The sequence below is a fragment of the Chiloscyllium punctatum genome, chromosome 36 (genome assembly GCF_047496795.1).
Source record: "Chiloscyllium punctatum isolate Juve2018m chromosome 36, sChiPun1.3, whole genome shotgun sequence".
Lineage (NCBI taxonomy): Eukaryota > Metazoa > Chordata > Chondrichthyes > Orectolobiformes > Hemiscylliidae > Chiloscyllium > Chiloscyllium punctatum.
The window spans coordinates 11,948,900-11,974,326 of record NC_092774.1 but is presented as its reverse complement, the minus strand read 5'-3'; the positions used below and the strand labels follow the sequence as shown (position 1 = coordinate 11,974,326).

At 48.3% G+C, this 25,427-nt stretch overlaps 2 protein-coding genes across 2 annotated transcripts in view; one reads left to right on the top strand and one right to left on the bottom strand.

Annotated features, from left to right (window-relative positions):
• LOC140461032 (uncharacterized) overlaps positions 1-16,300 on the bottom strand; it is a 32,548-nt gene extending 16,248 nt beyond the window's left edge. The window contains exons 1-2 of the mRNA XM_072555816.1: positions 16,133-16,300; positions 12,671-13,967 (exon numbers count right to left, since the gene is read on the bottom strand). Coding sequence (XP_072411917.1) covers positions 12,671-13,561 — 891 coding nt within the window. The 5' untranslated portion in view covers positions 13,562-13,967; positions 16,133-16,300. The remainder of the gene's footprint in view (positions 1-12,670; positions 13,968-16,132) is intronic.
• The window catches only part of LOC140460782 (uncharacterized), a 133,117-nt gene that overhangs the window by 71,660 nt on the left and 36,030 nt on the right, over positions 1-25,427 (top strand). The window lies entirely within an intron of this gene.

Here is a 25,427-nt window from a genome sequence, read left to right as displayed (position 1 = left end):
TTCTTCAGTGAAAGCAGAGGTGTGATTGTGAAGGCTGGAGTTTCAGAGCAGCTTTCAAAGATGTTTTGCCTTTAATGGGAGCAGAAGTTACAATGAAATCTTGCATTTGTGAGACAGCAACTGAGTGAGTAAGTGAGTACATCCAGGATTTTGATGGAAGGTGGGAATTTGTTGCACTGTGGGGATGAAGCCCTACCCTATCGAGTCATTTTTGCTGCTGGATGAGACCAGGCCTCAAGATTAGGAGGAGCAGATTTAGGACCGAGATGAGGAGGAACTGCTTTTCCCAGACAGGAGTGAATCTATGGAATTCCCTGCCCATGGAAGCAGTAGAGGCATTTTCACTAAGAGAGACCTTGGAGTGCAGATTCATAGCTCCTTGAAAGTGGAGTCACAGGTCAATAGAATAGTGAATATGGTATTTGGTATGCTTTCATTTATTGGTCAGAGTATTGAGTACAGGAGTCGAGAGGTCATTTGTGACTGTACAGGACATTGGTTAGGCCACTGTTGGAATATTGCATGCAATTCTGGTCTCCTTCCTATCGGAAAGATGTTGTGAAACTTGAAAGGGTTCAGAAAAGTTGTACAAGGATGTTGCCAGGGTTGGAGGATCTGAGCTACAGGGAGAGGCTGAACAGGCTGGGGCTGTTTTCCCTGGAGCGTCAGAGGCTGAAGGGTGACCGTATAGTGGTTTATAAAAATCATAAAGGGCATGGATAGGATAAATAGACAAAATCTTTTCCCTGGGGTGGGGGAGCCCAGAACTAGAGGGCATAGGTTTAGGGTGAGAAGGGAAAGATATAATAGAGACCAAAGGGGCAACTTTTTCACACAGAGGCTGGTGTGTGCATGGAATTACCTGCCAGAGGATGTGGTGGAGGCTGGTGCAATCGCAACATTTAAGAGGCATTTGGATGGGTATATGAATAGGAAGGGTTTGGAGGGATATGGTTTGGGTGCTGGCAGGTGGGACAAGATTGGGTTGGGATATCTGTTTCGGCATGGAAGGGTTGGACCAAAGGGTCTGTTTTCAAGCTGTACATCGCTATGACTCTAAACTCAAAACACAGTTGGATGGGTTTTTGCAATGGTAGGGGAATGAAGGGTAGTTGGGACAATGCAGGGAGGAGGAGCTGAGACAATGGATAGATCGACCATGATCTTAATGAATGGTGGAGCAGGCTGGATGGGCCAAATGGCCTCCTCCTGCTTCTATTACTATGAAACTATAACCCTGCATTTCCCATGGCTAACCCACCTAACCTGCACATCCCTGGGCACTGTGGCCAATTTAGCATGGCCAATCCAAATCAAGGCCGGTGAGCAGTGTAGTGATGTGGAAAATGAACATCAGAGAACAATAGAAAGGGACAAGGGGAGTAACTATACCAGCAATCGAAACTGGATACTAAAGATCACAAAAATTGAAACTAAAAACAGTGTGTCTGAATGTGTGCCGCATTGTAACAAAAGTGAATGAATTAACTGCACACACTGAAGTGAATAATTATGATCTGAGACTCCTCACAGACACATGGCTTCAGGATGACAAGGATTGGATCCTGAATATCGAGGGGATAGTCAAATGGGAAGCGAGGTAAAGGTAGAGGGTTGGCTGTGCTTATCAAAGCACTGATCACAAGGTAATCTGGTGTCACCTTGGATTTCAGGTCCTGATCTCTCTGTCCTCTGTTGTTCTCCCTGTTCCCTATTACACCTTCTGGAACAATAAAACATTCAGTAATCAAGCCCCAACCAACAATCTCCCAGCCTGTCAACCATCCAGGCACAGAGTGTAGTCATAACAGGGAATCAAACAAGAAAAATGAAACAACATTAGAAATAAATAGGTGCTTCTGCTGAATGTTTGTTCATTCCGAAGTAAACCAGAATTAGGGCTCTCCCAGGATTCTCATGGTGCCCAACATGGGGAATGTTGTCTCCCTTCCATCGAACTATTAGCACCCAGCAGAGATATACTGATGTAGATTTTTTTTTCTCTTTCATGCAAACACACACACACACACACGTCCATGGGGGTGAATTTGTATTTGCAGGTTCAGGGGGATTGGCTATGCCAAATTACCCATAGTGCCCAGGGATGTGCAGGTTAGTCAGGGTAAAGGTAGAGCAACAGGTGTATGGGAACGGGTGTGGGTGGGTTAACCTTCAGAGGGTCGGTATGGAGTCTTTGGGCCCAGTGGCCTGCTTCCACACTGTCAGGATTCTCTGAAGGGAAGGGGTTTTGCAAACTGTGACTCGCCTCTTGATATGTTGATGTCACAGCAGGGAAATGGCCCTGTCCGTTTGAGTGAATCTCCCTCCCTCTGGGCAACTCTTCATCCTGGGAGGGAGACAGAGATGGGAGGAGGGGAAATTGGTCACTTGCAGCAACTGGAGTGAATCCAGGGAAGGAGCAGACTCCGCAAACTCAGGTATGTGTCTTAGTTACCCAGGTGAGGAGGGACTGAAGGATAGAGATTGGGAGGGGGGAGGGCTGGATATCTTTTCTGTTTTGATGTTTAAAATGCACCCGATTCCCACCAGTAACTGCAACAGGTACAAGTACAGCACATGCAATATTCCTCATTACAGCTTCAAGCCGGTTTTGCATCCTCTGTTCTTCCTGCACCTTGGCTCCAGCACATTCAGCTTCCTTCCCTCATTCCCATCCCCCCGCCCTGATGTTCCAAGCTGACCCTCGAAGGTTCGGTTTGTCCCTCCATTCTTTCCCAGTTGTCCTTGGTGGGTTTTGAAAACTTTCCCCGTCCTCTGAGTATTGGAGTTGGAAGGTTACGTTGTGCACTCTCCAGGACATTTGTTTGGCTACTTTTGGAATATTGTGTGCAGTTCTGGTCTCTCTGCTCGAGGAAGGATGTTGTGAAACCTGAAAGGATTCAGAGAAGATTGACAAGGACGTCGTCAGGGTTTGAGCTGAACAGAGTGGAGCTCTTTTCTGTCGAGTGCCAAAGGCTGAGGGTGACCCTACAAACGTTTATAAAATCATGAGAGGCATAGAGAGGGTAAATAGGCAAGGTCTTTTCCCAGGATGGGTCATAGGCTCAGGGCGAGGGTGAGATTTAAAAGGAACCTAAGGGGCAACTCCGATATTCAGAGGCTGCTGCATGTAGGGATTGAGCTGCCAAAGGAAGTGGTGATGGATGGTACAAGTACAGCATTTTAAAGGTATCTGGATGGGGATATGAATAGGAAGGGTTTAGAGGACAGAGGCCAAGTGCTGACAAATGGGACTGGATTAATTTAGAATATCTGAGTGGTACTGATGAGTTGGATAGAAGGGTCTGTTTCTGTGCCGGACATCTCGATGACTCTGGCTTTCCACTAACATTTGCCACGTCAGTAGGTCCACTTTCTCTCTAATGTCAGTGTTAATGTCTTGGTGTCTCCGTTTGCTCCCACCTTCCTGGGGACGTTAACCATTTCGTGTCTGGTCCTTCCTCAAGAAGCTGCATTGCAGGTTCACCCTGAATTGACACTTTTTTTTTGCTTCCCAAAATCAGACCTGCTCACACTCAGCAGGATCTCAGTGTTGTGAAAGATATTAACTTTCAGGTGGAGGTATCCAAAATTCAGAGAGATGTCAGTCTTGATATTTTTGCTTTTCCGCCACTGTAAGATCCTGAATCAGCACCTTCAGGGGAATTAGTTAGAGCGGAGTGAGAATAGAGGGGAAGGGAGAGTGGGATGGTGCTTTCAATTTTGTGGAATAACAGAACACAAGAATATTCCATAGAAAGTAAAGTTGCTTGTTCTGAATTTCTACCCTGGACTGAGTGATGACCTTTGTAATCTCTCTTTACAGAGTATTTGAAGATCTGAAGACAGAAGTTTCAAAATCAACGGATGAAGGGCTTATGCCCAAAACATTGACTCTCCTGCTCCTCGGATGCTGCCTGACCTGCTGTGCTTTTCCAGCGCCACACTTTTCGACTCTGACTCTCCAGCGTCTGCAGTCCTCACTTTGACAGTCACTCAATCCATCGGGACCGCAACGGTTTTCAACTCTGATTCTGTGAGAAGGAGCAAAGCTTTTTGGTTCCTGTTTGAGGATGTTTTCAGCATCAGTGGGACTGGATGAGAGACCCCACTGTTGCAGCGCACTGAGTGTGGAGCCTGAAACAGTTATACAGCCTGGGAAGGGGAATTCAGGGTGGGGAGGGGCTCTGCACACGTTTGTGTGTGGCTGAAGCTCCGGCCATGGAGAAACCCGAGGAATCCCACCCCATGGAGAAATGGTGGAAATTTGGCAACTGTGGGAAAGGCTTCCGTTTCCCATCTGCCTCGGGCGGATTCCTCGGATTGGGATTTTTGAAAATGGTGCAGGGACTGCATTCGGCTTGGCCCCCCCCCCATTACACAGACACCTTGACCCCCCCCATTACCCAGACACCCTGACCCCACCCCATTACCCAGACACCCTGACCCCACCCCATTACCCAGACACCCTGACCCCACCCCATTACCCAGACACCTGCCCCCCCCATTACCCAGACACCCTGACCCCACCCCCCCCATTACCCAGACACCCTGACCCCGCCCCCATTACCCAGACACCCTAACCCCACCCCCATTACCCAGACACCTGGCCCCACCCCCTCGCTCCATTGTTGATGTCACTGCGCAGAACTGGTCTTGTGAGGTTCAGAGTGAGACCCCCTCCCTCTGGGCAACTCTTTATCCTGTGGGGAGAGTAAATGAACTTTTGTATCTCTTTTCCCCAGGTTTGGGGGTAAGGGAGGGGTCCAGAACTAGAGGGCATAGATTTAGGGTGGGGGGGTGAAAGATTTGTGAGGGACCTAAGGGGCAACCTTTTCATGCGGAGGGTGCTGCATTTACGGAATGAGCTGCCAGAGGAAGTGGTGAAGGCCGATATAATTACAGCATTTAAAAGGCATCTGTATGGGGATATGAATAGGAAGGGTTTAGAGGGACATTGGCCAAATTCTGGCAAATGGGTCACTAGGTTAATTTAGGATATCTGGATTAGTGGTGCTGGAAGAGCACAGCAGTTCAGGCAGCATCCAAGGAGCAGCGAAATCAACGTTTCGGGCAAAAGCCCTTCAGTTTAGAATAGCTGGTCGGTGTGGACTGAAGGGTTTGTCCATGCTGTACAACTCTGACTATTTCTACATAGTCAGAACCAATTTCACAAGACCAGGAACAGGCCGTTCACCCCTTCTAACCTGTCCTGAGCCGTGGTTAAACTGCATATAATTCAGTGCAAGTTTCAGAAAAGGTTTCAACAGCTCTTTTTAAAAATTTAACATGCTTTCAGACTTCAACTATGTTTCTCAATATATCATTTTAGGTATTCTTAATTGTAAAGATACGCGTATCTAGAGAACACAACCCACACCTCCTGGTGCTGCCAGGAAACTTTACAATGCTGATGAAACAATGCAGTACCTGCACGCACAAAAAATTTACAATTTCTAACGATATTAGCTCCTCATTCACTGCTCCATCTGATACACGACATTGGAAACTCGGTGCAGGAGGCTGCAAAAAAAAAAGAGCAGCTTTAAAACAAAAACCTCTTGGAGCTCAAAACTTTCAATGAGAGTCTGAGTCTGGCAGTAAGTAAGTTCAAGTAACATTTATTGTGACCCAACTTTGTTACAGCTTCAGATTCCACCCCCGCACCCCCCTCACCAAAAAGGCGTGGAAAAAGTTGCTGGTTTTTTCAAATAAGCAGCTCAAGGTCAAAGCGCACACACTGCCACCCCCCTCCACCTCTCTCCTTTACTATTGGTCAGCACCGAGTTGTCCCTTTGTAATTGGGTCCTTGCTACAGCCGTAACCCATAGGAAATACTTGGAGACAAGGTATGGGTTGAAATTGGTGAGTGTGGTAGTAAGTTTCTCTCCACGCATTTGCCAGTTGGGGGGGCGGGGGTGTCAGCAGTGTCGAGTCAACCAGACTGTTGTGGGTCTGGAGTCACGTGTACGCCACACTGGGTAAAGGAGATAGCTGGAACGACTGAGTGAATCCTCTCCCACCGCGACAGTTTCCTTCCCTCAAAAGGACGTGAGTGAATCAGATGGGGGTTTCTCCACCCCCACACCCCTAAAATGGTTTCACCGTTAGATTCTGAACTCCAGATTTCTGACCAAATTCCAATTCCGCCATCTGCCGCGGTGGAATTCAAACCCGGGAGTCCCCAGAACCGGGTTGATAGTCCAGTCGATAATGGCACTTGGCCGTCGCTCCTTCAATCCCCCTGCGGTGGCAGGTGAACTCGCTGGTGCCTCCGCAGGTGGGAGGAGTGGATGAAGCCTTTCCAGCACTCGGGGCAGCTGAAGGGCCTTTCCTCTGTGTGGACCCGCCGGTGGGTCACCAAGTTGGAGGCCTGGGTAAATCTCTTCCCACACTCAGGGCAGCTGAAGGGCCTCTGCCCCGTGTGGACCCGCCGGTGGGTCAGGAGGTGGGAGGCCCGGACAAAGGCCTTCCCGCACTCGGGGCAGCTGAAGGGCCTTTCCCCAGTGTGGAGCCGCTGGTGCCTGAGCAGGTTCGAGGAATTCCTGAAGGCTTTCCTGCACTCGGGGCAGTTGAAGGGCCGCTCCCCTGTGTGGATACGCCAGTGGGTCAGCATGGTAGAGTCCTGGCTAAAGCCCTTACCGCATTCGGGGCAGGAGTACGGCCTCTCCCCCGTGTGGATGTGCCGATGAACCTCCAGGGCAGACGGAGCACGGAAGCCTTTCCCGCAGTCGCCACACTTCCACCGTTTCTCCACGGGGCGGAATTCCTCGGGTTTCTCCATGGCCGAAGCTTTAGCTGCACACAAACACGTGTGGAGACCCTTCCCAACATGAATTCCCCTTCCCAGACCGTATAGCTGTTACACGCTCCTCATTGAGTGCACTGCAATGGTAGGGTCTCTCATCCAGTCCCACTGATGCTGAAAATGTACCCAAACAGGAACCAAAAAGCTTTGCTCCTTCTCACAGAATCAGAGTTGAAAACCGTTGCGGTCCCGATGGATTGAGTGACTGTCAAACATTGACGTCAAAGTGAGGACTGCAGACGCTGGAGAGTCAGAGTCAGAAATTACAGCGCTGGAAAAGCACAGCAGGTCAGGCAGCATGAGGAGCAGGAGAGTCGACGTTTTGGGCATAAAGCCTTCATCTGTTGATTTTGAAACTTCCCTCTTCAGATCTTCAAAATGTAAAAAGAGATTACAAAATGTCATCACTGTCAGTGCAGGGTAGAAATTCAGAACAAGCAATTCTACTTTCTGCGGAATATTCTTTTGTTATTCCACAAAATTGAAAGCACCATCCCACTCTTCCCTTCCCTTCTGTTCTCACTCCACTCTAACTAATTCCCCTGAAGGTGCTGATTCAGGATCTTACAGGGGCAGAAAAGCAAAAACATCAAGACTGACATCTCTCTGAATTTTGGATACCTCCATCTGAAAGTTAATATCTTTCACAACACTGGGATCCTGCTGAGAGTGAGCAGGTCTGATTTTGAGAAGCAAAAAAAAAGTGTCAATTCAGGGTGAACCTGCAATGCAGCTTCTTGAGGAAGAACCGGACAGAAAATGGTTAATGTCTCCAGGAAGGTTGAGGGGGGGAGCAAAGTGAGACATCAAGGTATTAACACCGACATTAGAGAGAAACTGAACGTAAAGATGTCGCAAATGTTTGTGGAAAGCCAGAGTCACAGATATACAGCACAGAAACAGACACTTGGATCAAACTCTTTGGTGCTGACCAGACATCCGAAATTAATCTAGTCCCATTTGCCAGCCCTTGGCCCATATCCCTCCGAGCCCTTCCTATTCATATCCCCAACCAGATGACTTTTAAAATACTGCAATTGTAACCAGCCTGAGCCACTTCCTCTGGCAGCTCATTCCATACATGCACCATCCTCTGCATGAAAACAATACCCCTTTAGGTCGCTTAAATCACCACCGCCCCCACCCCCGGTCCTTACCCTTAACTCCCACATCCCAAGGAAAAGACCTTGTCTAATTACCCTCTCCCCCCTCACCTCTTCATTACCCTACCCCCCCCCCCCCCATCTATCCGTCTCTCCTCACCTTGAGTTTGCAGAGTCTGTTCCCTCCCTGGATTCACTCCAGTTGCTCCAAGTGAACAGATTCCCCCCTCCCTCCCTGGATGAAGAGTTCCCCATAGTGAAGGGAGTTACACTCTGAAACTGACATGGCCACTTCCGCGTTGTGACGTCATCAATGGATCGAGGGGGGCCCCCACATTGCGCCTGCTCCGCGGTGCGCCTGCGCAGTCTCCAAACCCATCTTCCCTTTGGAGAAGCTTCATAGTGTGGAAGCAGGCCACTCGGCCCAGGGAGTCCACACTGACCCTCCGAAGGGTAACCCACCCACACCCATTCCCCAACCCCTATTGCTCTGCATTTAACCCTTACTAATGCACCTAACCTGCACATCCTATGGCTAGTCCACCCTAACCTAGACAGACGCCAGCCAGACATCCTAAATTAATCCTAAATTCCACTTGCCAGCATTTGGCCCATATCCCTCTAAACCCTTGCTATTCATATACCCAGATGCCTTTTATATTGTGTCATTATGGCAGGCTCCACCATTTCCTCTGGCAGCACGTTCCATACATCCGCCACCCTCTGCGTGAAAAAGTTTCTGCACACTTCCCTTTCCCCATTCACCTTAAACCTATGTTCTTCTAGTTCTAGACTCCCCTACCCTGGGGAAAAGACCTTGCCCTGATCCATGCCCCTTCTGTACTTTTATAAGGTCACCCCTCAGCCTCTGATGCTCCCTGGCCTATCAGCCTCTCCCTGTACCTCAAAACATTCCAACTCTGCCAACAAGCCTTATACAAGTTTTCCCACCCCTTTCAAAGTTTCACAACATCTTTCCTATTGCAGGGAGACCAGAACTGAATGCAGGATTCCAAAAGTGGCCTAACCACATGTCCTGCACAGCCGCAACAGGACTTCCCAAATCCTGTACTCAATGCTCTGACCAATAAAGGAAAGCATACCAAGGTCTCTTTGTTCTGCAGCACTCCCCTTAACTGTGTCAGTCCTGCCTGGATTGCTTGACCAAAATGCAAACCTCATATTTCTCTGAATTAAACTCCACCTGCCACTCTTAGGCCGATCAGCCCATCCGATCAATTCTGATTTATATCTCTTTCCTCCCTTATTCCAGAGAAGCTGAAAATCTCCACCCCACACACTCTCCCTCCATTCTCAGTTTGCTGACCCTAATCCCTGCTGTACCTCATCCTGAAAGGTCTGGTTCATGCTGATTAATAGGCCCACACTCACAGCAGGGGGGGGGGGGGGGGGGGAATCTTATTGAAACATACATAATACTGAACGACCTGGACATTGGGAAGATATTTCAATTGGTAAGACAGACTAGGAAAAGAGGACCTTTTAGAATGGAGAAAAGGAAAAACTTCAGCCAGAGAGCGGTGAATCTATGTAATTCCTTGACACAGGAGGCTGTGGAGGCCAGGTCACTGAGGAGATTTAAAACGGAGATAGATAGGTTCTTGAGTATCAAGGGGATCGAGAGGTATTGGGAGAAAGCAGGTGAATGGGGTTGACAAACTGATCAGCCACAACTGAAATGGTAGGGGCAGACCTGATGTGGTGAATGGCCAAAATGTCTGCTCCTGTCTTATGGTCTCTTACTGTCCTGGACATAGTGAGAGAGTTGGGAGCAGGAGTAGGTCAGTTGGTCTTTCGAGCCTGCACCAGCTTTGAACAGATCATAACTGGATATTAATCTACCTACATCTCGGTGGATAGGCTGGGATGTTTTCAATGGAACACAGGAGGTTGAGATGCGACATTATAGAGAATTATAAAATCATGAGGGGCATAGATGAGGTGAATGGCAGGTGTCGTTTCAAGATTAGGAGCAAATTTTTAAGGTGAGAGGAGAAAGATTTTAAAAAAGATATGAGGAGCACCTTTTTCCTTTGAGAGAGTGGTTTGTGTGGAATGAATGTCCAGAGGAAATGGTGGATGCAGGTACAGTAACAACATTTAAAAGATGTTTGGATAAGGACATGAATAGGAAAGGTTTGGAGAGATATGGGCCAAACACAGGCAGGTGGAATGAGTTTAGTTTGTGAACATAGTCAGCACGGACTAGTTGGGCTGAAGGGTCTGTTCTGTGCTGTCCGACTCTGTAACTGTTCTATACTGGTCTTGAAACCATTTTCTTGCCCTCCCTCAGAAACATCCACCTCTTTGTTGTTCAAAAATCAGATGAGTTCAGCCTTGAATATATTCAATGACCCCCCGAACTGCAGGAAGGCATCCCCACTTCTGAACTCAATTCCTCTGAGTCTGCTCCTCCCTGGATTCACTGCCTTTACACATTCAGTTGCTGCGAGTCAAGAATTGAATCCCACAATGAAATAAAGAAATGGAAAAGAGGGTGAGAAAAGAGAGTCCCGTACTCACAATGTTAAACAGAGGAAGGAAGTTGCAGTCTGGAGTGAAGCTCAATCTTCATTCAGAGACATAGGTGCAGCAGCAGCATCAGAAGCTCAAAGGACAACTTCCGCATTCAGACAATAGTGGACGTTCTCATTGGCAGGAGGACTACCCTACTTCCGGTCCTCCAAGGCTTCCGCCGTTCTTGCTGACACCGAGGAGCATGCGCTGTACACTCTGTGGCAATGCTGCGATTACTGACAAATTTAAGTGTCCAAATGCCAATAGGAGAAAAAGAGACGGTAGAGCCAATATTTATTTTTCCCCGTGACTCGACCTAACCAAACATGCTCCTCACTATTTTTGCTAGTCACTTTGCCTACACCCCTGATGATTTTACAAATCTCAATAAGGTCACCCCTCAACCTCCTCCACTCCAGCGAATAAAGTCTCAGCCTCTCCTTATAACTCAAACCCTTCAGACCTGGAACATCCTGGTAAATCTTTACCGAATCTTCTCTAATTGTAATCTTCCTATAACAGGGCGACCAGAACTGTACTCAGTGTTCTAAAAGTGGCCTCACCAACATCCTGTACAATTTCAAAATGATGTCCCAACTCCAACATTCAACGGTGTGAACAATGAAGGTAAGTGGGCTAAACAACTCTTAACCACTTTGTCTACCGGTGATGCAACTTTCAAAGAACTATGTACCTGAACCACACCCCCATGTCTCTGTTCTACAACATAACTCAGGGCCCTGCCACTAACTGCGACAAGTCCTCCCCCTTTTTTTTAAGCAAAATGCAATTCCTCACTTTCATCTAAACTTCTCTTGTGCACACGCTCTCTCTCGGACACAGACACACACCACCCAACACTCTCACAGGCTTATACTCCATCACACTCATACATGACCAAGCATGCACACAGGCAAACATATACTCTGAGGCAAACTCTCACACACAGTCACGTGCACAGACACACACAGGTCTATGGGGTAAATTTGCATTCGCAGATACATTCAATTTTGATCCAAAAAGCACACAGTCTGTAGGCAGCCAATCCATGTAATATTTTATAAATTCCTACTTTGGAAATGGAACCAGTCTGATTCAAGATTGGGATACAGACAGAGTCAAACCTCACAGCCTTCATATACTGAGCTGAGATGTCACTGATTTCCATAAAACCTTAAGTCATCTCAAGAATGTGACTCAAAAGTACTTCTAAGCTTTACATATTAATGAACCAAAACCCGCAACCCATTCTAGAAGATGAAAGACTAAACCAGAATCTTGATTTGTTCAATATATCCTATCAGTAGTATAACACTGTGATCGGTTGCTATATGTTCCTGCTCCATCGCTACCCGATGAAGGAGCAGCAGTCTGAAAGCTAGTGCTTCCAAAGAAATCTGTTAGATGATAACCTGGTGCTGTGAGATTTTTTCACTTTATCCACTCCAGTCCAACACTGGCACTTCCACATCGTTTCCAGTGAACACAGCCCACAGCTCCTGGTGCTGCCAGGAAACCTTACAATGCTGATGACATGGCGCACACTCTGCACTCCTGAAAAAATTCTCACGATACTGGCTGCTCATTCACTGCTCCACCTGATACACGACATTGGAAACTTAGTGCAGGAGGCTGAAAGAAATGAGCAGCTTTAAAACAAAAACCTCTTGGAGCTCAAAGCCTTCAATGAGAGTCTGAGCTGGGGGGGGGGTAAGCTCAGGTAACCTTTATTGTGACCCAACTTTGTTACAGCTTCAGATTCTCCCCAGCAAACAGACAGAGAAAACATAGCAGATTTTTAAAAAAACACCTCAAGATCAAAGTGCACACAGACATCCCCCCCCCCCCCTTTAATATTGGTCAGCACGGAGTTGTCTCTTTGTAATTGGATCCTCGGTCCAACCATAACCCAGAGGAAGTGTTGCCTCACTCAGCAATTTCAACCCATACCCTGTATCCAAGTAAGTTCCTCCTCACCCATTTGCTGTGGGTCTGGAGTCACGTACAGGACAGATCGGGTAAAGGATGCAGCTGGGACGACTGAGTGAATCAAATGGGGGTTTCTCCACCCCCACACCCCCCATAAAATGGTTTCACCGTTAGATTCTGAACTCCAGATTTCTGACCAAATTCCAATTCCACCATCTGTCACGATGGGAAGTGAAGCCGGGATCCCTGGAACTGGGTTGATAGTCCAATCGATAATGGCACTCGGCCGTCACTCCTTCAATTCCCCCTGTGATGGTACGTGAACGCGCTGGTGGCTCCGGAGATGGGAGGAGCGGGTGAAGCCCTTCCCACACTCGGGGCAGCTGAAGGGCCTCTCCCCCGTGTGGATCCGCCGGTGGGTCAGCAGGTTGGAGGCTCGGGCAAAGCTTTTCCCACACTCGGGGCAGCTGAAGGGCCTCTCCCCCGTGTGGACTCGCCGGTGCTTCACCAGGGCAGAGGAATCGCTGAAGGCCTTCCCGCACTCGGGGCAGCTGAAGGGCTTCTGCCCCGTGTGGACCCTTTGGTGCTTCTGCAGGTCGGAGGAATCGCTGAAGCCCTTCCCGCACTCGGGGCAACTGAAGGGCCTCTCCCCGGTGTGGACGCGCTGATGCTTCAGCAGGTCCGAGGAATAGCTGAAGGCCTTGCCACATTCAGGGCAGGTGAAGGGCTTCTCCCCCGTGTGGACCCGCTGGTGCGTACGCAAGTTGCCCACCTGACTGAATCCCTTCCCGCACTCGGGGCAGGAGAAGGGCCTCTCCCCAGTGTGGATCCGCTGGTGGGTCACCAGGATAGATGCCTGTGTAAAGGTCTTGCCGCACTCAGTGCAGCTGAAGGGTCTCTCCCCCGTGTGGACCCGCCGGTGCTTCAGCAGGATGGAGGAATTGCTAAAGATCTTCCCGCACTCGGTGCAGGGGAACGGCCTCTCCCCCGTGTGGACCTGCTGGTGGGCCTGTAGGGCGGAGGAGTTGCTGAAGGCCTTCCCACACTCAGGGCAGGAGAACGGCCTCTCTCCGGTGTGACTGCGCCGATGAATCTCCAGGGCAGACGGAGCACGGAAGCCTTTCCCACAGTCACCACACTTCCACGGTTTCTCCACGGGGCAGGATTCCTCGGGTTTCTCCATGGCCGAAGCTTCAGCCGCGCACAAACACGTGTAGACGCTCTCCACGTCGTGAATTCCTCTTCCCAGGCCGTATAACTGCTACACGCCCCACACTCAATGTGCTTCGACAGTAGGGTCTCTCATCCAGTCCCACTGATGCTGAAAACCTACCCAAACAGGAACCAAAATGCTTTCCTTCTTCTCACAGACTCAGTTGAAAACTGTTGCGGTTCCGATGGACTGAGTGACTGTCAGACATTGAAGTCAAAGTGAGGACTGCAGACGCTGGAGAGTCAGAGTCGAAATGTGTGGCGCTGGAAAAGCACAGCAGGTCAGGCAGCATCCGAGGAGCAGGAGAGTCAACGTTTCGGGCATAAGCCCTTCATCTGTTGATCTTGAAATTTCCGTCTTCAGATCCTCAAATACTCTGTAAAAAGAGATTACAAAGGTCATCACTGTCAGGGCAGAGTAGAAATTCTACTTTCTACGGAATCCTTTCTTTTTATTCCCCAAAACTGAAAGCACCATCTCACTCCCCTCTAACTAATGGTGTTGGGGAAATTGATGGGATTAAAAGTTTACAAATCCCCAGCACCTGGTGATCCAAACCCCAGGCTATGGCCCAAGTCATCCAAATGTCAAATCTTGAGCTGACCTTAGCAGGACTTATACACGTAATGGTAAGGTCCCAGGGAGTGTTGCTGAACAAAGTGACCTTGGAGTTCAGGTGCTTAGCTCCTTGAAAGTGGAGTTGCAGGTAGATAGGATAGTGAGGGTGTTTGGTATGCTTTCCTTTATTAGTCGGAATATTAATTAATGGTGTAGGACGTCATGTTGTGGCCGTACAGGACACTGGTTAGGCCACTGTTGGAATATCGCATGCAATTCTGGTCTCCTTCCTATCGGAAGGATGTTGTGAAACTTGAAAGGGTTCAGAAAAGGTTTACAAAAATGTTGCCAGGGTTGGAGGATTTGAGCTATAGGGAGAAGTTGAATAGGCTGGGGCTGTTTTCTCTGAAGCGTTGGAGGATGACCTTATAGAGGTTTATAAAATCATAAGGGGCATGGATAGGATAAATAGACAAAGTCTTTTCCCTGGGGTGGGGGACGTCCAGAACTAAAGGGCATAGGCTTAGGGTGAGAGGGGAAAGATATAAAAGAGACCCAAGGGACACCCTTTTCACTCAGAGTATGGTGCGTGTGTGGAATGAGCTGCCAGAGGAAGTGGTAGAGGCTAGTACAATTGCAACATGTAAAAGGCATCTGGATGGGTGTATGAATAGGAAGGGTTCAGAGGGATATGGGCTAGTTGCTGGCAAGTGGATTTAAATTAGGTTGGGATATCTGGTCACCATGGATGAGTTGGACTGAAGGGTCTGTTTCCATGCTATGATGTTTGTCTTGAGTTTCCCATCTGAAACTTGCGTCATCCTGAAAAGAAATGTACAAAAGACATCACTGTGAGCAAAAGATTAGGGCGTCACGGTGGCACAGTGGTTAGCACTGCTGCCTCACAGCGCCAGAGACCCGGGTTCAATTCCCCAACTGAATGTGTGGAGTTTGCACGTTCTCCCCGTGTCTGCGTGGGTTTCCTCCGGGTGCTCCGGTTTCCTCCCACACTCCAAAGATGTGCAGGTCAGGTGAATTGGTCATGCTAAATTGCCCGTAGTGTTAGGTAAGGGGTAGATGTAGGGGTATGGGTATGGGTGGGTTACGCTTCGGCGGGGCGGTGTGGACTTGTTGGGCCGAAGGGCCTGTTTCCACACTGTAAGTAATCTAATCTAATATAAAAAAGAGATTAAAAAAACAACTGAGGGGACAGTTCGACTTCCTACAGAACACTTTTCCTATCTGCTCACTGAATGTATTCAATTTGAATCCTACACATGATCCCTCCCCCTGTATTGAAGTTCAAATCCATCCTCATGTCTTTCCTCCACTCCTGGTGTTCGCCCTTTTCTCTTGTCTACAAACTGTAACTAACATCAACATGTCAATGCTCTCCTGGTCACTGCCACCTTGGAAGGACCCACATTCTGTTCCAGTGCCACAGATTATCACATTAATTCACCTCAAATTCACAGCCCATCTAAGTGTTTTTTTTTCTCCCCTGGACCTCTCTCTCCCACTTCCTTTTCCTGTTTTAAGGGCACACACAGACCAAGCTCAGGGCCAGGTCTCCCAGAGTGAAATCAGGAAATTCTAGTTGACACAAAGGCTGCCCCCGAGGTTGGAATCCTCTCCCGGAAATGACAGCAGACGATGCCTTCACCAAGATGGCCGCCCGCGACGCCGGCCCAAAGAAAACCTCCGCCTGACCTTCACAAAGATGGCCGCCGGGCGCTCCAGGCCCGAAGGCAACTTCCGCCTGACCTTCACAAAGATGGCCGCCGGGCGCACCAGGCCCGAAGGTAACTTCCGCCATCCCTGCACAAAGGTGGCCGCCAGTTGCCCAGGCAACCCGAGGGGTCCTTCGCTGGTGAAGTAAACACTGGGCCTGTGGGGCTTTTATTGGAGGCCTCAGGCCTCCCCCGAGGAGTTTATAAACCTCCCCCTCCCCAGCCTCCCTCCCCCCGCGGTTCCCAATCCTACCCTGTCTCACTTGGCGACCTCCCCCCGGGATGTTTCTGAGACCTGTCCGTGTTCTGAAGAAGGATTCCCCCGCGGACCCGCTCAGCCTTTCCCAGCGGTTTCTGTCCTTGTTCCTTCGGCCGCCCATCCCGCTGCGGGAGCTACACTGCGCGTGCGCGAGTTCGGAGAGGGGGCGGGGTCCTGGTGAGTGACGTCATCTTCAGCTCAGGGGGCGTGGTTGGAGGAGTCCTCCAAGGATTCGGAAACAATAGGGGGCGGGGCGATGGTTTTGCCCCGCCCCCAGCCACCTCAAAGTTGAGTTTCTTTTGGGTTCGAATGTAGTTTTTTTTATTCAATTTTCAGCCTGTTCAGAAGTGAGCAGAATGGGTTCTTTCTTGATTATAATGTTTTATTAAAATATCTCTTGATTAAAATTTTAAAAGTATAAGTGATAAGTGCTAACTTAGCCTGGAGCACTTCTTTTTAAGAGCAAAAAGACAGTGTTATTTTCTGGGTCTGTAGATTTTGGTTGAGCAAAGATGACCTTTAATATAGAGATACGCCCTTCCTGTCGGAAATGGGAGATTAGGGAGAGTTTCCACCTTACTGAGGATTACCTGCAGCAAGTGTCCTTGGTCACGAATCCTATCAGATCGACTGGAACTGTTGGAGCGACAATGAGGAATTTACAAGAGCTAGGGGGTGTGATAGATAGTTATAGGAAGGGAGAAAAGCTGCAGATACAATCAGATAGATGGAGTAACACCAGGAAAGGTAGGAGAGGTAAACAGGTAGTGCAGGAATCTTCTGTGGCTATCCCCAATTCAAACAAGTATGCTGTTTTGGAAAATGTATGGGGTGATGGACTCCCAGGGGAACGTAGCATGAACAGCCAAGTTTCTGGTATTGAGAGAGGCTCTAATGTGATGAGGGGTATGCTGGTGTCCAAGTGTTCGATTGAGACAGGGGACCCTCTAGTCAGATGCACAGACAGACATTTCTGCAGCCAGCAGCGAATAATCAGAATGGTGTGTTGCCTCCCTCGTGCCAGGATCAAGGGTGTTTCAGAGAGGGTGCAGAATGTTCCAAAAGGGGAGAGGGACAAGCAGGTGGTCATTGTACACACTGGAACCAATGACATCGGAAGGGAAAAAGATGAGATTCTGGTGTCAAAGAAAATTAGGCAGGAATTGAAATAAGAAGGTCCTCAAGGATCATAATATCTGGGTTACTGTCGGTGCTATAAGCTAGTGAAGGTAGGAATAGGAGGATAGAGAAGATGAATGTATGACTGAGGAGCTTGTGCAGGGGAGAAGGGCTCACATTTTTGGATTGTTGGAATCTCTTCTGGGGTAGAAGTGACCTGTACAAGGAGGACGGATTGCACCTGAATTGGAAGGGGACTAATATACTGACAGGGAGATTTGCGAGAGCTGCTCAGGAGGTTTTAAACTAGTAAGGTGGGAATAGTGAGGAAAGAGATCAATCTGAGATGGGTACAATTGGGAAAAGGAGTGAGTCAAGCAGTCAGGGTAGGCAGGGACAAAGCAGAGAGCAAGTTAGGATTGGTAAATTAAACTGAATTTACTTCAATGCAAGAGGCCGAACATGAAATGCAGATGAAGTCAGGGCATGGGATATGACAGCAATCACAGAAACATGGCTCAGGGATGGACAGGACTGGCAGCTTAATGTTCCACAATACAAATGCTACAGGAAGGGTAGAAAAGGGGGCAAGCGAGGTGGGGAGTGGTGTTTTGATAAGGGTTGGTATTACAGCTGTATTTAAGCAGGATATTCTTGGGAATACATCCAGGAAAGTTATTTGGGTGGAACTGGAATAAGAGAGGGATAATCACCTTATTGGGATGGTATTATATACCCCCCTAAGAGTCAGCAGGAAATTGAGAAACAGATTTGTAAGGAGATTTCAGTTATCAGTAAGAATAATACGGTGGTTATGGTGGGGGACTTTACATCTTTGCCCCCTCACACTAAACTAATATCCTCTAGTTCTCGACTCCCCTGGCCCAGGAAAAGACTTTGTCTAATTTACCCTGTCCATGATTTTATAAACTTCTGCACAGTTACCCCTTAGCCTCTGATGCTTCAGAGAAAATAGCTCCATCCTCTTCAGCCTCTCCCTATAGCTCAAACCCTCCAACTCTGGCAATATCCTTGTTCATCTTTTCAGAACCCTTTCAAGTTTCACAACATCCTTCCAAAAGGAAGGAGACCAGAACTGCACGCAATATTCTACAAGTGACCTAACCGAGGTGTGATACAGCTGAAACATGACCTCCCAACTCCTGTACTCAACGCTCTGGCCAATAAAGGAAAGCAAACCTTCTTCACTATCCTATCTACCTGCAACTCCACTTTTAAAGGAGCTATGAACCTGCACTCCAAGGTCTCTTTGTTCAGCAACAGTGGGCGGCACGGTGGCACAGTGGTTAGCACTGCTGCCTCACAGCGCCAGAGACCCGGGTTCATTTCCCGCCTCAGGCGACTGACTGTGTGGAGTTTGCAAATTCTCCCCGTGTCTGCGTGGGTTTCCTCCGGGCGCTCCGGTTTCCTCCCACAGTCCAAAAGTGTGCAGGTCAGGTGGATTGGCCATGCTAAATTGCCCGTAGTGTTAGGTAAGGGGCAGATGTAGGGGTATGGGTGGGTTGCGCTTCGGCGGGTCGGTGTGGACTTGTTGGGCCGAAGGGCCTGTTTCCACACTGTAAGTAATCTAATCTAATCTAATCTAATCTAAACACTCCCCTGGACCTTCCCATTGAATGTACATGTCCTGCTCTGATTTGCTTTTCCAAAATGCAGCCCCTCACATTTATCTAAATTGAACTCCATCTGCCACTCCTCAGCCACTGGCCCATCTGATCAAGATCCTGTTGTAAATCTAAGGTAACCTTGCTTGCTGAACACTGCACCTGGAATTTTGGTGTCATCTGCAAACTCACTAACTATACCTCCTATGTTCACATCAAAATAATTTACGTAAATTATGAAAAGTAGTGAATCCAGCACCGATCCTTGTGGCACTCCACTGGTCACAGTCCTCAAGTCTGAAAATCTACCCTCCACCACCACCCTCTGTCTTCTACCTTTGAGCAAGTTCTCCTTGTGTTCCACAAGATCTAACCTCGAACACCTTACTGAAGTCCACATAGATTACGTCCACCACTCTATCCTCATCAATCCTCTTTGTTACCTCTTCAAAAAAACTCAATCAAGTTCATGAGACAGGATTTCCCACGCGCAAAGCCATGTTGACTATCCCTAATCAGTCCTTGCCTTTCCAAATGTATAAATACTGACCCTCAGGATTCCCTCCAACAACGTGCCCACCACCGATATCAGGCTTATTGGTCTATAGTTCCCTGGCTTGTCCTTACTGCCCTTCTTAAACAGTGGCACCACGTTAGCCAACCTCAGTCTTCTGGCACCTCACCTGTGACTATCAATGATACAAATATCTCAGCAACTTCCCTCACTTCCCACAGAGTTCTAGGTTACACATGATCAGGTCCTGGGGATTTATGCATTTCAAGACATCCAGCACCACATCCTCTGTAATATGAACATTTTTCAAGATGTCACCATCTATTTGACTACATTCTATATCTTCCATGTCCTTCTCCACAGTAAACACTGATGCAAAATACTCATTTAGTATCTCCCCTATCTCTTGCGGCTGCACAGAAAGGCCACCTTGCTGATCTTGGAGGGGCTCTATTCTCTCCCTAGTTACCCTTTTGCCCTTAATGTATTTGTAAAAACCCTTTGGATTCTCCTTCACCATATTTGCCAAAGCTACGTCTTCTTTTTGCCCTCCAGGAGTACAGGAGTTGGGAGGTCGTGTTTCTGCTCCTCTGTCTGATGGTCTCTTGCTGTCCTGGACACAGAGTGAGAATTGGGAGCAGGAGTAGGCCATTTGGTCTTTCAAGCCTGCACCAGCATTGAACAGATTATAAATGGATATGGATCTCCCTACATAGGGGTGCAGAGGCTGGGACTACTCTCACTGGAGCACAGGTGACCTTTCAGAGGTTTATAAAATCATGAGGGGTATAGGTGAGGTGAACATTTAAAATACATTTGGAGAAGTACATGAATAGGAAAGGTTCGGAGGGATACGGGCCAAAGACAGGCAGGTGGGATTGGTTTAGTTTGTGAATATAGTCAGCTTGGACTAGTTGGGCTGAAGGGTCTGTTTCTGTGCTCGGCGAAAGTGAGAACTGCACATGCTGGAGATCAGAGCCACGATTAGTGTGGTGCTGGAAAAGCACAGCAGGTCAGGCAGCATCCGAGGGGCAGGAAAATCAACATTTTGGGCAGGAGGGGCTCCTGCCCAAAGCGTAAATTTTCCTGCTCCTCGGATGCTGCTTGACCTGCTGTGCTTTTCCAGCACCACTCTAATCGTGTTTCTGTGCTGTCTGACTTGAACAGTTATGTACTTGTCTTAAAATCATTTTCTTGCCTTCCCCCGTTACCATCCACTTCATTGCTGTTCAGAAATCAGATGAACTCAGCCTTGAATACATTCAATGACCCCTTAACGTGGGCAGCACAGTGGTTAGCACTGCTGTCTCACAGTGCCAGAGATCCAGGCTCAATTCCCACCTCAGGTGACTGTGTGGAGTTTGCACGTTCTCCCCGTGTCTGCATGGGTTTCCTCCCACAATCCAAAACTGTGCTGATTAGGTGAATTGGCCATGATAAACTGCCTGTAGTGTTAGGTGAAGGGGTAAATATAGGAGAATGGGTCTGGGTGGGTTGCGCTTCAAAGGGTCAGAGTGGACTTATTGGGCTGAAGGGCCTGTTTCCATACTGTAAGTAATCTAATCTAACTGCAGGAAGGCATCCCCACTTCTGAACTTAATTCCTTTTGCTAATATACCACTTGCCTTGCTGATTGTTTGCTGCACCTGTCTGACAACTGGCAGTGACCGGTGTAGAAGGACGCTGAGACCCATTTGTCCATCCACACATCATTCCTGAAGAAGGGCTCCTGCCTGAAACATCAACTCTCTTGCTCCTCGGATGCTGCCTGACCTGCTGTGCTTTTCCAGCACCACACTTTTCGACTGATCTGCGGTCCTCACTTTCTCCACATCCCAATGTATCACCATTTAAATAATGCACCTCCTTTGTGCATTTTTTAAAAATCACAACAAAGTCTATAACTTCACACGGTGGTACTGCAGTTGCCATATGTTTGCCAATTGAGACACAGACCTGGACCAACATTGCCCAAGTGTCCCCTCCCTGAATTCACTCTTTCCTTTCAGTTGCTGCAGGTCAACAATTGAACCCCAGAATGGAAACATTGGGCGAGAAAAGAGGGCCATACTCTCAGATATTGTATGGAGGAAAAAGGTTGCAGTCTGGGAGTAAAGTTCAATCTTCATTCAGAGAGAGAGAGAGACGAGCAACAGCAGAAGCTCAAGGTCCAACTTCCGTATTCAGACAATACGGCGGCTCTGATTGGCAGGAGGACCCGTCCCCTTCTGGTCCTCCAGGGCGTCCTATTGGTTCGTCAAAAGAAGGTCACGCGCGCTTTCTGTGGTCAGCGAGAAGCATGTGCAGTGCTTGCTGACACCGAGGATCATGCGCAGTATTCCCTGTGGAGATGCTCGTGTTACTGACAGATTTTAAGTGTCCAAATGCCAATAGGAGTTCAAAAGTCACAATTTTTTATTCCCTCTGTGGCTCAATATTGTATTCTTTTTGCATTTTAATGGCTACTCAACTTTTGTATGTCTTTTCCCCAGGGTAGGGAGAGTTCAGAACTAGAGGGCATAGATTTAGGGTGAGACGAGAAAGATTTGAGGGACCTAAGGGGCAACCCTTTAACACAGAGTGTGGTGTGTGTATGGAATGAGCTGCCAAAGGAAGTGGTGATGGCTGGTACAATTACAACATTTAAAAGGCATCGGGATGGGTATATGAAAAGGAAGAATTTATAGGGTATGGGACAAATGCGTCACTACATTAATTTAGGATATCTGGTTGGCATAGACTGAAGGGTTTGTTTCCCGCTCTGTGACTATTTCTACATAGTTGGAACCAATTTCACAAAACAAGGAATAAGCCATACACCCCTTCCAGCCTGTCCCGAGCTGTGGCCTCACTGCACACTTATTTAGTGCAAGTTTCAGAAAGATTTCAGCAGCTCCTGTTAAAAAAAATTGAACATGCTTTCAGACTTCAATGATGTTTCTGAATATATCATTGTAGCTATTCTCAATGTTTAAGATCAGCCATTTCAGAACGTCATTTAAATGCAGAGGTTTTCTGACAGTAGGTGTGAATTCTGTCTGGGTCCCAATGTCGAGTCAGACTGACATGCTTGTTAGAAAAGCTCTGCAGTTAAACTACATTCTGGGATTAACATACCAAAGAACAGAAGCCAATTCTAAACCATGAAGTATTTAAATCTAAAATTGTTTAATGAATCACATCTCCATGACACTCGACTGCTTTGACTATAAATTCTATGATCATGAACTTATTCTCCACAACCACCGAATGAAGGAGCAGCACTTGAAAGCTCGTGCTTCCAAACAAACCTGTTGGACTATAACCTGGTGTTGAGAGATTTTTAAACTTTATCCACCCCAGTCCAATACCGGCACTTCCACATCGTTTCTAGTGAACACAGCCCACAGCTCCTGGTGCTGCCAGTAAACTTTACAATGCTAACGAAATGATGCAGTACCTGCACTCACAAAACAATTTACCATTTCTAACAATACTAGCTTCTCATTCACTGCTCCATCTGATACACTGCACTGGAAACTTAGTGCAGGAGGCTGTAAGAAATGAGCAGCTTTAAAACAAAAACCTCTTGGAGCTCAAAGCTTTCAATAAGAATCTGAGCCCGGCGGTAAGTTACAGCTTCAGATCCCCCCAGCAAAAAGGTGTAGAAAAAGTCGGTTATATTTTTTAAACAGCTCAAGCTCAAAGTGCACACACTCCCCCCAACTCCTTTAATATTGGTCACCACCAAGTTGTCCCTTTGTAATTGGATCCTTGGTACAGCCTTAACCTGTGGGAAGTGTTGCCTCACTCAGCAATTTCAACCCAGACCCTGTTTCCAAGTAATTTTCTCCCCGCTCATTCGCCAGGAAGGGGCATTGTAGAATCAACCAGACTGCTGTGGGTCTGGAGTCAGGTGTAGGCCAGACCGGATAAAGGATGCAGCTGGAACGACTGAGTGAATTATTTCCCACAACGACAGTTTCCTTCCCAAAAAAAAGGACGTGAGTGAATCAGATGGGGGTTTCTCCACCCCCACCCCCTGAAAGTGGTTTCACCGTTAGATTCTGAACTCCAGATTTCTGACCGAATTCCAATTCCACCATCTGCCACAGTGGGATTCAAACCCAGGAGTCCCTGGAACCGGGTTGATAGTCCAATCGATAATGGCACTCAACCGTTGCTCCTTCAATCCCCCTGCGATGGCACGTGAATTCGCTGGTGCCTCTGCAGGTGGGAGGAGCAGGTGAAGCTCTTCCCTCACTTGGGGCAGCTGAAGGGCTTCTCTCTGGTGTGGACCCGCTGGTGTTTGTGCAAGTTGCCCACCTGACTGAATGTTTCCCACATACGGGGTAGGTGAATGGCCTCTCCCCAGTGTGAATCTGCTGCTGTGTCAGCAGGTGGGAGGAATTGATGAAGCCCTTCCCGCACTCAGGGCAGGGGAACAGCCTCTCCCCGGTGTGACTGCGCCTCTGAGTCTCCAGGGCAGATGGGAAACAGAAGCCTTTCCCGCAGTCCCCCCACTTTCATGGTCTAAGCTTCAGCCACACACAAACACATGTGGAGCCCCTCCCCACCGTGAAGTCCCCTTCCCAGGCCGTATAACGGTTTCAGGCTCCACACTCAGTGCGCTGTGACAGGAGGGTCTCTCATCCAGTCCCACTGATGCTGAAAACGTGCTCAAACAGGAACCAAAAAGCTTTGCTCCTTCTCACAGAATCAGAGTTGAAACCCGTTGCGGTCCCGATGGATTGAGAGACTGTGAGACATTGACGTCAAAGTGAGGACTGCAGACACTGGAGAGTCAGAGTCAGAAAGTGTGGCGCTGGAAAAACACAGCAGGTCAGGCAGCATCTGAGGAGCAGGAGAGTCAATGTTTCGGGCATAAGCCCTTCATGTGTTGAGTTTGAAACTTCCAACTTCAGATCTTCAAATACTCTGTAAAAAGGGATTTTAAAGGTCACCACTGTCAGTCCAGGGTAGAAAAGATATCTATCCCACCCAGTTCCCAATCTCTATCTCCCCTCCTCACCTCACCCGGGTAACTAAGACACATACCTGAGTTTGCAGAGTCTCCTCCCTCCCTGGATTCACTCCAGTTGCTACAAGTGAACAGATTTCCCCTCCCCCTCCCCCTCCCCCTCCCCCTCCCTCTCCCTCCCCTTCCCCCTCCATCCCCCTCCATCCCCCTCCCCTCCTTCCCCTCCCTCCCCCTCCCCCCCTCCCCTCCCTCCCCCTTGGCCCGCTCAACGCTGCGCCTGCGCTGCACTGTACAGTTTGGACAAACCCCTTCTCTTCAGAGAATCCCCAAAGTGTGGAAGCAGGCCACTCGGCCCAACGAGTCCACACCGACCCTTAGAAGGGTAACCCACCCACACCCATTCCCCTACCCCTATTGCTCGACAGTTAACCCTGAGTAATGCACCTTATCTGCACATTCCTGGGCACTATGGGACAATTTAGCATGGCCAATCCACCCTAACCTGCACATCCCTGGGCACTATGGGTAATTTAGCATAGCCAATCCACCCTAACCTGCACATCCCTGGGCACTATGGGGAATTTAGCACGGCAATCCACCTTCCCCTGCAGGTCCCTGGGTACTATGGGTAATTTAGCATGGCCAATCCACCCTACCCTGCACATCCCTGGGCATTATAGGTAATTTAGCATGGCCAATCCACCCTAACCTGCACATCCCTGGGTACTATGGGTAACTTAGCATGGCCAATCCACCCGAACCTGGACAAAGTTAAACATCACATAACACCAGGTTATAGCCCAACAGGTTTATCTGGAAGTACTAGTTTTCGGAGCACTGCTCTATCATCAGGTGGTTGTGGAGTATAAGATCAGAACGCACAGAATTTATGGAAAAACATGACAATGTCCTGCCACTGAAATGATATATTGAACAAACCTGGATTGTTAAGGCTTTCATATTTCAGAATGGGTTGCAGGTATCATTAAGATACGTCCTGTAAGGCACCTTCTCGAGAGAACTTAAAAGTTTTATAACAAAAGGTGCCATCTCCGCTCAGACGATGCATTA